At 43.7% G+C, this 16,298-nt stretch overlaps 1 protein-coding gene across 1 annotated transcript in view; it reads right to left on the bottom strand.

Moving 5' to 3' along the window:
• The window catches only part of hmcn1 (hemicentin 1), a gene marked incomplete at its 5' end in the record, with an annotated part of 387,265 nt that overhangs the window by 9,558 nt on the left and 361,409 nt on the right, over positions 1–16,298 (bottom strand). Inside the window, 31 exons of the mRNA XM_079505442.1 lie at positions 83–229; positions 522–692; positions 1,055–1,225; positions 1,437–1,607; positions 1,925–2,095; positions 2,415–2,585; positions 2,748–2,918; positions 3,194–3,463; positions 3,972–4,053; positions 4,291–4,481; positions 4,891–5,025; positions 5,272–5,485; positions 5,833–6,023; positions 7,081–7,350; positions 7,986–8,120; positions 8,236–8,373; positions 9,387–9,494; positions 9,824–9,988; positions 10,441–10,562; positions 10,718–10,874; positions 10,989–11,116; positions 11,393–11,537; positions 11,638–11,779; positions 11,935–12,071; positions 12,323–12,404; positions 12,549–12,745; positions 13,038–13,316; positions 13,521–13,618; positions 13,808–13,991; positions 14,601–14,725; positions 15,584–15,743. Of these exons, the coding sequence (XP_079361568.1) occupies positions 83–229; positions 522–692; positions 1,055–1,225; positions 1,437–1,607; positions 1,925–2,095; positions 2,415–2,585; positions 2,748–2,918; positions 3,194–3,463; positions 3,972–4,053; positions 4,291–4,481; positions 4,891–5,025; positions 5,272–5,485; positions 5,833–6,023; positions 7,081–7,350; positions 7,986–8,120; positions 8,236–8,373; positions 9,387–9,494; positions 9,824–9,988; positions 10,441–10,562; positions 10,718–10,874; positions 10,989–11,116; positions 11,393–11,537; positions 11,638–11,779; positions 11,935–12,071; positions 12,323–12,404; positions 12,549–12,745; positions 13,038–13,316; positions 13,521–13,618; positions 13,808–13,991; positions 14,601–14,725; positions 15,584–15,743 (5,028 nt within the window). The remainder of the gene's footprint in view (positions 1–82; positions 230–521; positions 693–1,054; positions 1,226–1,436; positions 1,608–1,924; positions 2,096–2,414; positions 2,586–2,747; positions 2,919–3,193; positions 3,464–3,971; positions 4,054–4,290; positions 4,482–4,890; positions 5,026–5,271; positions 5,486–5,832; positions 6,024–7,080; positions 7,351–7,985; positions 8,121–8,235; positions 8,374–9,386; positions 9,495–9,823; positions 9,989–10,440; positions 10,563–10,717; positions 10,875–10,988; positions 11,117–11,392; positions 11,538–11,637; positions 11,780–11,934; positions 12,072–12,322; positions 12,405–12,548; positions 12,746–13,037; positions 13,317–13,520; positions 13,619–13,807; positions 13,992–14,600; positions 14,726–15,583; positions 15,744–16,298) is intronic.

Genomic DNA, 16,298 nt, shown 5'->3' with positions numbered 1-16,298 from the left:
CGTCAGTCTACTGCTAAGCAATACAAATTGGTTGCATGGAGCTGGCAAACGTCCACTGGGAACAGATACAAGATGAACTGACCTAAGTTCCTGGGTACATTCGAAATTGTAGCCTGTACGACTCTGCCTCCTGACTGACTGTCTGAGATGGTGGCATTGAGGATGGCAATGCCAAACTCAATGTCATTGATGTTTCCTATGATGCTGCCACGAGCTGTCTGGGGCCCACCTGAGAAACCAAAAAATCATAATAATACAAACACACACGTTACATACAAACACTTCACCCATTTAAAGCACGCGCACACACACGCACGCATGCACGCACGCACGCACGCACACGCACGCACGCACACGCACGCACACACACACACACACACACACACACACACACACACACACACACACACACACACACACACACACACACACACACACACACACACACACACACACACACACACACACACACACACACACACACACACACACACACACACACACACACACACACACCATACCTGGACAGGCCTGGCTGTTACACTTGGACAGCTGAGAGGAGTCTCCCGGACACAGCCGACCTCCATTGCTGGGAGATGGACCATTACACGCTCTGAGTCGAGTTCTCTCCCCGCCGCCACAGGTAGCTGAGCACTCTCCCCAGGGCTGCCACGCCCCCCAGGCACCATCCACTGCAACATCACACCCACAATATGAGCACACTAGGGCTGCAACTATCCACCATTTGTGTAGTGAATCTAGTGATTATTCTACCGATTTATTTTTTGACAATTCAATGCGATGCCTTGTGAGCTTATATATATTCTTTTTGAAATATTTATTATTATTATTAATATACATTTTTGGAAACTTCACCTATAATGACAAAAAAAAATAGGGATCTTATACATTGATTATTTTATTAAATGATCGATTGTCGATTAGATTTTATAATCAATTAAATGTTTAATTAATTGTTGCAACCCCAGAGCACTCCCGCAAGAACATGGTCATGGCCATACTTGGTGCACACGCACGGCACACACATACTTACCAGGGCAGTTGGATGTGCTGCATCTCTGAATCTGTGTGTCTGCTCCCGCACACGCTCTGCCTCCACTGGCTGGTCTGGGGTTGTCACACGTCCTGTAGCGCCTCGTCTGGCCTCCATTACATGTCCTGCTGCAACTACCCCAACTACTCCATGGGGCCCAGTTACCATGGACTGACACACAGAGACAGACAGACAGACACCGTAAGATACACATACAGATACAGTTACCATGGACTGACACACAGAGACAGACAGACAGACAGATACTGTACAGAGAGAGGCATTCAGAGAAACATATCTCCAGCATGGCTTTTATCTTCATTGTGCTTATTATGTGAAACCTAGTTGGAGAAGATTGGATACAAATGATGGGGTGACTTACTGGGACAGGGGTCACTGTTGCAGAAGTCAATGTGCACGTCGTTTCCCTCACACTGCCTGCCGCCATGCTGAGGGGCGGGGCTAGCACAGAGGCGTGTCCTCTGTCTGGTGCCGCCCCCACAGGAAACACTGCAGGATGCCCAGCTCACCCATGATGACCACTTCCCATCCACTGGAGGGTGAGGAGAGGAGAGGAACAGGTTACATTTCAGCCATGCTCCATTTCAAAATGTCTGTATTGTACAATGCACTTCACATCCACTAGACTACAGTCGCAGTAGATAATAGATCGAGAGGCTTTTAACATTTTAAAATTATTATTCTGTAAGCGAGTCATTCATTTAGAATGTAATTAAATCTTTTTGTTATTGTATTTGTTTATTATTTATGTATACTGTGTAAAACATCATACGATGCCATTTAGAAAGGTGCTATATGTATATGAATTACTAGTGTCTACATCTAAACCATGTGTTTGTTCCTCCTCACCCGGACAAGGTCTGTCCTTGCAGAGTTGTGTCTGAGTGTCTGGACCCTCGCACTGCGGCCCGTCAAACGCAGGAGGGGGGTTGTTGCACAGTCGGACCCTGGTCTGCATGCCCTTACCACAGGTCTCGCTGCATGGGCTCCATGGTAGCCAGGAACCCCAGTTCCCTGACACTGTATAGCAGACAGTCCATACACGTAAACATCACACTCAATAGCCGTGTTAATGTTTTCAGCAGGTTTTTATTTAGTCAGTCTTTAGAATAATACACCATTTAGTCTTAGTCCTATTTAGTCTCCTGAAATTGTTTAGTCTTAGTCTATAGTGTTAGTCAACTAACTTAGTCTTTTAGTCTTAGTATTAGTCAACAAAACACTGCTCAATAGACATACTGTAGATGGCAGGAATGAATAAAAACAGCTATTGTTGCAATATAACAGTCAGTATACTTGGAGAATATATTTAATGGGATGCTGTGCCGATCTGACTCACCAGGGCAGGGTCTGACGCTACACATAATGGCTTCCACTGCCTTGCCCTCACACGGCCTGCCTCCATGCTGTGCTGGAGGGTTGCTGCAGGTCCGGACTCTGGTCCTGTTACCTTGACCGCAGGTGCGAGAACATTCTTCCCAGGAGGACCATTCTGACCAGTTACCATCCACTGTCACAAAATAAAGTGCACAACCTTGATAGTGAACACACAGTACACACTGAGTCGCATGTAGTATGATGTGTGTACAGTATGTACCTGAAAGCATGCACAGAGGCATGTATACTGTACATGCACGCACATGTAGATTCTGTCTCTTTAGAGGATGCTTACCTGGACATGGTTTTCCCTGGCAGCTGCGTTTGTCAGTATCTAACCCTGCACAGTGGCGCCCTCCATTGGCGGGGCGAGGATTGTTACACTGTCGCAGCCTCTTCTGTGCCCCAGCACCACAGGACACACTACATGGTCCCCACTCCGTCCACTTTGAATAGCCACCGTGTACTGGAGAACAAAAGATCATCGCTATTTGGTTGACAATTTTACTGCAATTACAGAATATCCAACATATAATACGAAATGTCTGTCTGTCTGAGGCACTGTCGCTGCTCCTCACTTGCTGCACCAATCACTCTGAATTTCCACACAGGCATTGACCATTACATTATGGAGGTCTTAACAAAGCCCTTTTTTCAATTTAACAATGGGTGGCGCTATAAGAGCCCACTTTACCTTTTTTTGTTTCTTTTGCAAACTGAAAACCAAGAGTTGTGACTCACCTCGTACAGTGAAAGTGACCCGGACCAGCACTGACCCTAACAGATTCCTGGCCACACACTCGTACTCTGCCGTGTCCTCCTTCTGGGCACTGCTGACCCTGAGAGAGCCATTGGACAGGACAGAGAAGCGGTCGTTGGCCAGCATGGGGCGTCCCTGGCGGGACCACTCAATGACTGGAGTGGGCTCACCAGCCGCTTGGCAGTTCATCACCACGGTGGTCCCTGCATCCACCACTGTCTCCACCGGCTCCACAACAATGGTGGGTGTACCTGGGACGGGAGAGAAGATTTAGGGCCCTACCTTGCCTACCCTTATGCCTTACCCTCGGCACACACCAGAGAATGTTGCGTGTGATGCACGTGAGCCCCGCATATTATTTTAAAGCCTGTGTATGCAGTGCTCTCGTTATCTGCGCGCCTGGTGTAGCCGGTATCATTGATATGAATTGGATCTTTTCAAACGTGCTGTACGTCCACAGTAAATTCCACACATACGTGCGCTTTGAAAAGCCTGGTGTAGTCAAATAGTTCAAATTGACGATCTACATCGACACGTGGTGAGCTTGTAGATCGGCTCTATCCTGGTAAAGAGATTTGGTGAAGAGGAGTGGGCCAAGTACAGATCCATGGGGGAACCCAGTCAACAAAGCACAGGATTTAAATGGTCAAGACTTAAATGTATTTGAATTCCCATTCTCAGTTTTTTTGTAAGGATTAGACTTACTATGTAATGTGTTTCATGATAAATAAATACAAAATAAAAATAAAAGACCCTTACTCTGCAAGGTGAGTGTGACACTCCTTTCAACCACTCCAGCATCATTGGTTGCCACACACATGTAGTTCCCTGCATCTTCTCCCTGAAAAAAAGCCAAACAATAAAATGTATTAACTAAACATAATACAAAAAATTATGTTAATGCCTATGTTACAGACTATGGTGCTGACTACATTAATGACTATTATTAATTACTTCGTTTATTTTACCATTGTACTCTTTGCTTAATGTATAATTTAATTTGATTAATTTATTTTATTAAAGAAATTCTTTAAAAAAAATAAAAAAAATAAAACTACTTTCTGGTCTGTTTTCCTACCACTGTGCCATAGATTGCTAGAGAGCCATTGTCCAGTTGGCGAATCCGGTTGCTGATTTGGATGTTGACCCCCTTCTTGCTCCACTGAATGGTAGGTAGAGGATCTCCTCGAACCTCACAGTTGAGAATGGCATTGCCTCCCAGCGGTTCAATACGGTTGGAGTGGAGGTCCCCGTCAATGATGGGTGGTTCTGCACGCACACACAGAGCACAACTCACTTATAATGTCCAATTCAAAATATTCCACAGAAATGAAATTGAAGGGGCATAAAAATAATTCTGCCCTTCATCATACATACATTCCTAAAGTCATAAAGCAGTTTCGACCAACATTTTTGTCTTGAGATTAGATGGGTTTGAATTTGTCTCATAGGGTCATCATGTTGCTGGTGCTGCATAAAACTAAATGAAATTATCAAAATAAGTAGCATCAAACATTTCAGAAGGATGTTGCTGGGAACATACAGGATTCAAATGGAATAAACTTCTTAGTAATAAAATACAAAAAAAAGCTTCGGCACCAATCTCTAAAAGAGGTAGCTAGAAAAAATACAGTTCAAATGTCTGTGCGAAAAGGTTTCAGGTCAGGTGATCTCTTACCTTTGACATAGACAAAACCCAGTGACTTAATGGTTCCCACACTGTTCTCTGCCACGCAGGAGTAGGTTCCAGAGTCGTCTTTAGTCACGTGTTCTATCACCAGTTCACTGTGACCGTTCATGTGGTCATAGTGAGCTACAGCACCACAACACAAAAATAACACAACACAACGCTTAAGAATAACACCACTACTCAACAGATCATTCACATGGTATTCCTGTACGGTTAGACAGTTACCGGCAAGTCCATATTTTGTCAATATGTGTAACAAGTTAAGTATCTTAGTTTCTAGATTTGGGAAATAATGTGCGTGTTTGCGTTTGCGTGAGTGTGAGTGCGATTGTGAGTGTGTGTGTGTGTGTGTGTGTGTTCATATTATACCTGGGATGATGTTGTTGTTGAAGGCCCAGGAGATCTTGGGAGGGGGGATGCCAGTAACCCCACAGGCCAGCAGAAGACGTTCTCCCTTGTTGAGAGCCACATCCCCCAGCAGCTCTGTGAAGGCAGGGTGAGTGTGCACAGACAGTGTCATTGTCCTGCTGTCCTGTCCCACTGCATTAGTGGCCACACAGGTGTAGCTGCCTGCGTCTTCAGGCTAGTGGGCAAACACAGGGGAGTGAAGAAGGAAATACCAATTATGATAACAGAACAATACACACATGTCACACAAAACACACAGCCATACCTGCATTATACAATAGGATCAATACGCACAATTCCATCAAAGTTGATACTTTACTCTTTAACACTCTCTAAGGGTTTTCCTCGTTATGTTCATCTTCTGTAATAAAGAACAACACATGGGGCTGTTTCACTGTCATTTATCAAGCCTAACAATAAGTCCAGTTATTTCAGGTGCTACAGTACCTACTGCGCCAGACGTCCGACAACAAACCACACTCTCTGGCTGACTGTCAAACGTATTTTCAGTCTAATTCTCACCTGGGCATTGTCTACAACCAGCTCCCCAGAAGGCAGGATGGTATACTCCCCAGTACGTTCGCTGATAGGGGTACCCTCCTTCTCCCAGGACAGGCTGGGCTGGGGGACCCCTTCTGCCACACACACCAACTGGGCCTGGCTGTTCTCCACCACTGATATGTCGAATTCTGCACTGCGGATGGAGGGAGGGACTGGAGATAGATGATATTCCATTAATATAGAATAATATATTAAAGATGCCATAAATTATATATTTTGGTTAAAACTAAAGTTAATTTTTTGGGTTGTTAAAATGTTAAAGCTCCATATTCTGGTAGTAAGGCCTAACAAAATAATCTCCGGTTGCCTGCCTGACTGACTATTAAATCAGTCAGATTTCAGTCAGAATCCGACCGAGTCAGACCAGTCAGTGATACAAAGATTTTAGTGATCTTTGTATCACTAAAATTCTCTTTGGTGAGACCACCTGGTCACACAAAGTCAAAATAAAGTTTGTTTGCAGCCCAACAAAACGTACACCTGCCCAAAGCCAAAGTAGCCCAGTTGTTTAACGACGTACTCGACTACGAGAGAGAAAAGTTGGCTTCTCCGTCCCGGAGAGCACGACGGGTGGATCCCATCTGCTGACTGTAAGTTCAGTTGACGTTACTGTGTAGTGTCTGTGAGCTAGCTATAGCTAACGTTAGCTATATTTTTTGTCTTTTAACCTGTAGCACTAGCTAGCTATACTAAATATTGAAGTTATTAAAAAAGAAGCCTATCCATCATAGCAGTAGAAAAATAAAAAAATAAATAAAATAAATTCCTTGCTACCCATCCTTCCCACGAAAAAAAATAATATATATAATAAAATAAATTCCCTACCTACTCAGCCCAAAAATGACAGCCAACCGGAGACCAAAGTATTATTTTGTTAGGCCTAATCGTTGCTATAAAGTGTTCAGTAACAGGGGTCACCCTTCAGTAAACAGAATATAAAGATTTCATCCAATCACTAAGAACTAGTGAGATGGGGAAACCCCTGTTATTGAACAAACAATCTAATAGCAATGATTATAAAGGCAATATATAACAGTTTAACAATCATTGTAACGTAAAAATATCACCATTGATGAATATACAGATTAATACATGTGCTTGTCTCTTTTGGATTGTTTGATATTTTAGTCAGGGCAAAACAAGTTGAGAGTTTAAACTACTGCTAGACCAGTAACAGCTGTCGCTCAAACTAGGTTCAGTATAACTTACTCTGAACAGTAAGGCTCATCTCCGCACTAGCTGTACCAGCTACGTTGGCAGCACTACAGGTGTATCGTCCTGTATCACTGGGCTGGACGAAGGCAATCTGCAGGGATCCTGAACTGAGCACCCGCTGACGCACAGATTCGCGTAGCGGCTGCCCGTCTTTGTGCCAGGTGATGGAGGGGGGTGGGGAGCCCTCTGTTTGACAATGTAAAGTCACAGAGGAGTCCAGGGGTGCCAGGTAACTCTGGCTGTTGGAGCTGATCACTGGAGGGACTGCAGGACACAGTGGAAGACCATTTGTACTGTACACTTGTGATAATAATCATTGCTGTAGAGTGCTTGTTCAGTAACAGGGGTCTCCCTGTCTCTCCAGCTCTTTAATAAACATAACATTAATTTTCCAATTTTCAGCCAATCAGGAAAGAGTACCCATTTATCTGCTTCAATTTTATACACTGTTCCAGTTCCAATTTTGGCTGCTCGCTTATATTTGTGTCATGACTTCCAATTTCAATTGTTTAATCTGTATCCAATCTGTATCCTGATTGGATAAATGTTGCTGTTTAATAAAGAGCTGGAGAGACATGGAGAATCCTGTTAATGAACAATTTATAGCAATATACAATTTAATATGAAAACCCCAATTTCAAAATTGAACAACAAAAACAAGGTACAGAACATGAAGGAACATCGGACACATGGAAGCAAATCATGCAAAATTAACAGCCACTTACAGTAAATATACAATTTTGACTATTGTGTTATGTGAATATACAGTAGTAAGGCTTCATCATTTATACTTAGTTGTGTGCGATATCGTGTTGTAGATTGTGATCGCCTGTATTCGTTTTCGGCACGCGACACCAGTGAGAAAATAAGTATAACTCAGGCTTAAAACACTGCCTTACCCTGCACTCTGAGCTTGGTCTTTCCCAGGGCGGTGCCAGCAGGATTCTGAGCCACACACATGTACGTTCCAGAGTCAGACACAGAAGCCTTGGATATCTGCAGTCCTCCATTAGGCAGCACCGTGAAACCCCCTCCTAGAGTGAAGTCAGCGATACTCCCTGTTATTTACCTGTGTTGGAGTGGGTGGGTGGGCAACAACAACAACACCACCACCACCAACAGCAGAAGCACTGACAACAGCATTGATACCTGTAGTGTGAATGTTGAAGCCCTCCTTCTGCCAGGTGATGGTGGGTCTGGGGAAGCCTGTGGCCCTGCATGGCAGAGTGATGGGGTTGTTCAGGATCACATCCAGAGTGGGAGGATGGGTCTGGATCGCTGGGATCTCTGAGGAGGGTTGTAGAGGAAGAGAGATGTAATTAGAACAATAAGTAAAACAACAACAACAACAAAAACAACATTTGAGTAATGTTTGTACTGTACTTTTAAGTCTTGTGGTTAAGATTGAGCTAATTAGAACAGAACGCTGTCTAAGACCATAGTCAAGCCATGTCCACAACTTTACATTCTAAAAAGCAAGTCATTCAGACTATGGGCTATATCTTGCGCCACCCCTTAACCCTTATTCCTAAACTAATTTGCCTTTTTTTTTTACTATTTAAAAAAACCTTTTAAAATAGTTCAAATAGCCGATCTACTTGTAAGCTCACAATGTCTAGATGTAGATCGGCTAGTTGAACTATTTTAATGTTTTTCAAAATAGTAAAACTAAAATACGTTTAGGGATAAGGGATAAGGGTTCCAGGATGGCTATGAAAATGATACTGTACAATTTACAATTTAGGCATTTAGCTCTTAATCCAGAGCGATTTACAGTAAGCAAGAATAAAACATGTTAACACATCAAATACATAAAAAATAGGATCAAACGTAGCCTCCCCTAAGAACGTAACAGGGAAATATCTATATAATGAAACTATGTGTATACACTATAGAGTGCTAGGTCTACATAAAATGCTATCAAAGTTACATAGGTTGATCCTTTGCATACGCCTGTAAGGTCGTCAAGGCTAGGGCAAGTGCTACGGGCTAAGATGGAATCTGAAGAGGTGGGTTTTCAGACTACGGCGGAAGATTGGGAGTGAGTCTGCAGTCTTGATTTCAATGGGAAGTAAGTGCATTCCATAGTTTTGGAGCCAGAAGGGAGAAGAGTTTGGGACGTGTGGAGCGTTATTGTCCCAGTGTTTTTAGTGATCCAGCTTCCCTGCTTTGGTTGATCTGAGCATGCGGGAGGGTTTGTAGGATCCGATCAGACTTATGGGGGTGGCATACCTTTTTTTGCTTTGAAGGCCAGCATCAGAGTTTTGTACTCGGGCAGCTAGTGTGTCTTTCTTACTTACCCTGTACAGTGAGTTGTACATGCCGGTGGGCAGAGCCTGCAGCGTTCTTGGCCGTGCAGGAGTAGCGTCCAGCATGACTCAACTCAGCTGATGTGATTTCTATTGGACCTGAATATTAAAGAGAATGGTACAGGTGTAATCAAACTCAAAACATGGACTGCTGGAGATTAGAAGACATCGCAACTGATGATGTACAGTGTGTATATATTATACATGCACATGAATACGTCTAAACAACAGTGGTCAAAAAACATGGACCATAGCAGTCAATTCAATTACGATTCAAGTTTTATTTTACCTCCGTAATAAATTGTACATTTCATAATATTGTATAATCCCCATATAAGTTTCAGTTCTCCAGTAGGCTAATGTATGTCATGCAGACCTCAATTACTTCTTCTAATATTTAACATGATTTTACAATGTATGACTCTAACCTGAGGGCAGGATGCTATATCCTGATCCCACTATAGCCAGCTTCATGCCATCCTTGCTCCAGTGGAGAACAGGCTCTGGGACCCCAGACGCAGTACAGCCAATAACCACTGGGGACAGTCTGTTCACCACAAGCTCTGTAGCCTCGTCTGCTATCGATGGAGGAACTGAGAAGGTGCATGATGGGAGTCAGAAAAGCAGATGAAAATGTTTGTTTTTAAATAAATGAAAGGGAACAGACACATACTGCATTTACTGTAAGCCTTTGTCCGCACTTGTGGGTCTACAACAATCCCGGCTGTTATATCTTAGCCATTGATTGTGGAATAGTTACTAATGAGCATGATATTGGCTAGGAGGTTCTTTCTGAACATAGATGAAACACAATTTCAAATTCAACCTCCAGTGAATACAGTTAATTTGAAGAGAAAAGCATTTTCATCAGTTATTACTTACTTTGTTCCAGGATGGATTATCATCCTTTAGTAAGACTTTTCAACTCATTCCACATAAACACTCCCAAAACAGCTGTTGCTCTCGGAAATGCAACTGCCAATTGAACTTTCTGTTTTCAATATGTCAAAGAAATAAACAATTAAGTACCAGGGGTGTCACTGACCTTGTACAGTGAGGTTAATGGCTCTGAAGTCCTCCCCTGCATCGTTAGAGACCACACACACATACACTGCTGTGTCCTCCACTGTGGGCGCTATGACCACAAGAGAACCCGAGGAAAGTAACCTGAAAAATAAGTAAAACTTCCTTTGATGACATTTGGGTTCTTGACCTTCTTGCATTATGTACAAATACTGTATAAAGGCATTTTGTCTGCTGATATGAGCAGCACTGATCTAATGTAAAAAGATCTTGAAGTAACAGAGAAAACCTGGATCAACCTGTACATATTCTGGTTCTGGTCTGTATTCATGGCTCGGCCGTTCTTCGTCCAGGTGACGGTGGGTTTGGGGATGCCGGTGGCCTCACAGGAGAGGGTGGTCAAAAGGTTCACCGTCACAGTTACATTGTTGCGACCCTCAGCGATGGAGGGGGCCACTGCAAGAGAAGAAAAAAAACAGTCACTGTGTGCGTGTGTGTGTGTGAGCGTACGCTGTCAACACGCACATGCAGGTGGATATGCGTTTCATATAGTCACTGCACTCTTCTCACCATATACTTGCAGATCCACTCGCTTGCGCTGTGTTCCAGCCTGGTTGGTGGCCATGCAAAGGTAGCGGCCTGTATCGGTCACCTGGGCAGAGTGGATGTGTAAAGATCCATCCTCTGCAAATGTGTACCTGCACCAGTGTTCATACAATATGAGGAAGATGCAACCATGGCATGGCTGTTTTGGGAAATAAATAGCAACAATTGCAAAACACAAAACAATGCCTTCATGATTAGATGACCTACTTGTCATGGAAGTACTCATAGGAAACTCTTCACTAAGAGGCATTTTTAATACACTGCCAAACAATACACTGCTGACTATGGACCACACAATAGGAACCTCCTTCAGACACACATCATTCACACATAATCATATAGCAATGTAGATAATAATGCAGCCTGACCTGGGGTTGCTTCCTGACAGTACAGCCCCGTGTTTCCTCCAGGTGACGCGAGGCAGGGGGACACCACTAACTATACACTCCAACACCACTGGCTTGTTTATGTGCACAGACACAGCCAGAGGACCTTCCCGGATGGTAGGGGCCACTACGGGGACCAGAAAACACACACATTTCTGTTCCTGTTCTTGTGCACAATCCTTCTATGGTATATCAACAGTATCTCTAGTGTAATCTGATTAACCTACCGTTGACAGCCAGGTTAAATTGTCGAGTGGTTTTTCCGGCGATGTTGCTCGCTACACATGTGTACTGAGCCCCGTCACTCAGCTCAGCCATGTTGATCTGCAGGTAACGTCCGCTGGACAGAACACGCACACGAGCTGTGGCCTGCACACGCACACGCACACACACACACACACACACACACACACACACACACACACACACACACACACACACACACACACACAAAACAAAGGAATGTTCATTACAATCATTACATATGTTGCTAGTATTTGAGAAGTAAAATATCTCTTATTCACCTGAAGGGGTTGTCCATCCTTAAGCCAGGTGAGAGTAGGAGGTGGAACAGCGTCGGATTTACACTCCAGAGTCACCTGTCTGTTCTGCAGCACTGACAGATCCTGTGGTGTGCTCTCACCAGCAATATTAGGAGGAACTGTTACAGCACAACAAGATGGAGAACAGCATTGAAATATATTACAATCAGTAATTTTAAGGACCTTTGTCTAAACAACCAACCGGCAATTTCAAATGAAATACCGCACACTGTACGGTATTTCAGTCATACAGTCATGTTAAATGTTTGGGTGGTGTTGCTAATGCATGCAACAGCAAACACCCAAGTCTGTGCAGTATTCATGCAGCATGGTTAACGCATGCTGTAGTGTATTTGACAACATTACCCACCATGCACTCTGACCAGGAACTCCTTGTCATCGTCCCCAGCAGGACTGTTGGCCAGACAGGTGTATCTGCCAGTGTCCTCCAGCTGTGGAAGAAAAGGGAAAATAATGTAGGACGCGGATTAAAAGAAAACGTAAACCTTTAAACAAGCTGAAATTAAATTCACAGTAGGAAAAAAACAAACAGAGAAGAATTAAAGAGCTGTCCCATGAGGACAGGTTCCTCTGACCTGTGCAGAGGCCACACGGAGCACTTCCCCTCCGCGGAGGAGCTGGATGCCGTCTGTCTGAGGGAGGGGCCGTCCGTCCTTCATCCAGGTGAGGCTGGGCGTAGGGATGCCTGAGGCCTCACACTGCAGCTCCAAAACATGGTTCACAATCACTGATACCTCCGACGGTACACGGGAACCGTTGATGCGTGGAGGGTCTGAATGACAAAATGTACAATAACATTTCACCCCCATTGTGACACCACAGAGCGTTGTAATGAAGGGGGATGGATTTACTGACTTCAAGACTAATTCATTCTAAATGTCTGTCATTGGTTTCCCTCTGAGTTTCAGGATTATTCTGACCTTTGTGTAAACTTTGCCTAATTTATTATAAGATGACATCGAAAATAGCAGATCTATAAATTCCCATGTCGTGTATTATAGACCGTCTATTTACGGTGTGTGACAGCATTGTCCGATGTATTATAAGTTGGGCCTTTCTCTCACCGAGCACTTTGAGGTTGAAGTGGCGGCTAGCTTGTCCTGCAGTGTTGTTAGCCATGCATGTGTAGCGGCCAGTATGGTTGACCTTGGCTCGGGTGATCTGCATGGTGGTGCCCAGGTTGAGGAGGCTGAAGTGGGGGTCAACAGCCAGAGTCTCCCCCTCTCTGAGCCAGGACATGATGGGGGTGGGCATCCCATCAGCGATACAAAGCAGAGAGGCAACATTCCCTCTCACTACCGTCACATCCTCTGTGCTGCCTGCTCCATCTAGACTGGGAGGGACTGTCATAACCCAAAATATTGCCATTAGACAGTTATTAGATTATTGGGAAAATAAATTGGGACATCTGGTCCGTTTCAAATATAAATCTGTAGTCAGTGGAAACACGTTCATCTTAATTATAGAAGTTGACTTCATTATTACACACATTATATTTGATTTTGTTCCTCAGATCCATGAAAGTGATATAACTTGTTGAGACTCACCATGCACCTGTAGGTTGTAATGCTTATTGTCTACTCCTGCCCTGTTCGAAGCCACACAGGTATACGCGCCCCCATCAGACACCTGGGTTCGAGTTATTCTGATAGATGGAAAATTACACAACATACCCTGATACATTAGCCTTTTGACACACAAAACACTATTATGATGTCCAATGTCAGCATCTGTGTAAACTGTTTTTTTTATATTCCATGATTTTCCACAATGAGGCACATATAATGCAACTCAATGATCATCTTATTGTATGTCTGCCACAACCCTTTCATACCGGAGCACCTGTCCAGCGGAGAGCAGTCGTAGGTGGGAAGAGACCGGCAGTGGAAGGCCATTCCTCAGCCAGTTGAGCTGGGGCGGAGGAGAGCCTGTCGCCACACACTCAATGTTGATTGAACTGTCCAAAACAGTGGTCAACTGATCTGCCTTCTCACTGTTACCTTCTATCACAGGAGGCACTACAGAGTATGGAGAGCACATGAAATGATAAATTATACAACAGGTAGTTTCGAGGAAGAAATCTGATTGGCTGAAACAACCTTCTAGCCGTGCTTAAACGAGTGTAATGGAACAACTAATCGAAACATAGAAATCAGCTGCTCTGTTCTCCCAGAGCGCAGCCGACTGGATTGCAGGTTGCTAGGCTAGCGAGTTTCTTGGGACATTTGTGGTCGTAGTGGCTACATCTGTCATTAAAAAAAATCCAGTTTTTTTAGCGAATATCTTAGTTTTAAGGGTAACTGTTGTATAATTGCAATATTACACTCGAGGGTGTGCTTTACCGTCATGAATGCACGCCTGCGATGCTGCAGGAACTCGCCCACAAAGCACACCCTTGAGTGTAATATTGATTAATTATACCGTATGTTGTAATACAGTAGTGAAATATTTACAGTATACTTTATATACAGTATTTATGGCCACAGAGAAAAATCTATTCTGATTACTAACGGCTGAAATTAGCTACAAGCTAACATTCAACACAACATGGATTTTCATCATTGTCAGCTCATGTTATAAGTGGGATAATCCACCCAATCACTACAAAGCGAAAACGTTGAACCCACCATACACGTTGAGGTTGAAAATCCTATCCTCCTCTCCAGCTGTGTTAGTAGCCACACAGGTGTACTTTCCACTGTCTGAAGTATGAGCTCTTGATATGGTCAGGGTGCTGCCATTGGGACTGATCCTACACCAAGGAAACAGGAGCCATCCATTAAGTTACCAGTGATAAATAATAATAATAATAATAATAATATCACATCTTCAACATGTTCTCTAAGCTCAAGGTCTCTCTCTTTCTGCCCATCATTCTTTCTGATCAACAACTTTTCCTATTAACCACTTAAACCCTACAGTACACTACAGTATATAAATAAATATATCATTGACCGGAGTCCCCCAGGGCTAGGACAACAGCATCCATTTGTGTTTGTTGCCAATGTTGTGGACCAGAGATGCACGGGGTGGGTGAAATGGTTGCTAAGATACGATACTGCATAGTGATTGGCTCTGCTGCATGCCTATGAAGAGTACTAACCAATGAGCTGTGCCTAGTGCTTTTCTAGACACCAGGTTCCAGTGTCTTGCTCCTGTTCCCATAGCTCAGATAGCTGCCCCTTCTGCTTGTGTGTGTATGTGTGTGTGTCCACACTCCGCATGTGAGTGAGTGACTGAGAATCACCATAACGTGCTGTCATTCTTCCTCCAACCCCGAAATACGGGACAAAGTGCGTCCCGTGTCAGTTCATTACGGGAGAGATCTTTTAGTTGCCAAACACGGTACGTTCCCGTATTTTACGGGACGGTTGGGAACCCTAGCCAGGAGTCTATACTTGATCCCCTGTTTTTCCCTCTACAACACCAAATCTCTTCTCCGAACATAGCACATCTACAAGCTCACAACCGCGTTGCATTGAGACACATTGTGAGCTTTTAGATGATAGATCTGTAATTTCTGCGGATAATTTGAGTATTATGACATGATTCCAGTCTCTTCCTTCTTATATATTGTCCAGACTCTTCCCTTCCCTGACTGTAACGTTACCTGAGAGTTTTGCTCTTCGTCCTGCTGATGACCTCCCCGTCCTTCAGCCACTGGATTTTGGGGGGAGGGGTCCCCTGGGCACGGCACACCAGCTGGATGCTGTCATTCAGCAGAACTCCCGTGTCACTCGACAGTTCTGAGCCAGTGATACTGGGAGGAACTGAGAGAGGAGAACTAGTGTTAAGACTGAAATATTGAAGTCAAATTAAAATACCTAAAATGAGATGGGACAGTGACACAAGACTAATAGCTATTTGTAAAGTATGTATTTTGAAAAGATAAAGACAAAAACATACTGTATCCACAGGGTTCATTAAGACTCTTCAGCTCAGGATTGACCATAACCATTTATTTCAAAGCTATTGCATTTAGTTTGGCGGTGTGGCTCTGCTCATGTGACAGATTATCTGTACAACAAGACACAGAATCTGATAGCACAACAACCCCCAGAATGAGCAGGGAACTGCCTAACACACATGTGACAGAAGTAGCATGTGCTTAAATTCATATTTAGAGATGATGGAATGATGATGGATGATGATGGTCATGGAAGGAAAACCTTCTGAAAGCTTCATGGGCAAAGATAATCAACCGCCAGATTTGCACTGAGGGAATGTGGGTGTGAAAGAGATAGCTTGTAGCGAATGAGAATTAAGAGAGTTGACGTGGAGAGCAGATTTAAAAGAGCATAAAATTAATTTAACTGTTGAATGAA

Source organism: Electrona antarctica (genome assembly GCF_951216825.1).
Source record: "Electrona antarctica genome assembly, chromosome: 7".
Taxonomy (NCBI): domain Eukaryota; kingdom Metazoa; phylum Chordata; class Actinopteri; order Myctophiformes; family Myctophidae; genus Electrona; species Electrona antarctica.
This window is presented reverse-complemented; position numbering and strand designations above follow the sequence as displayed.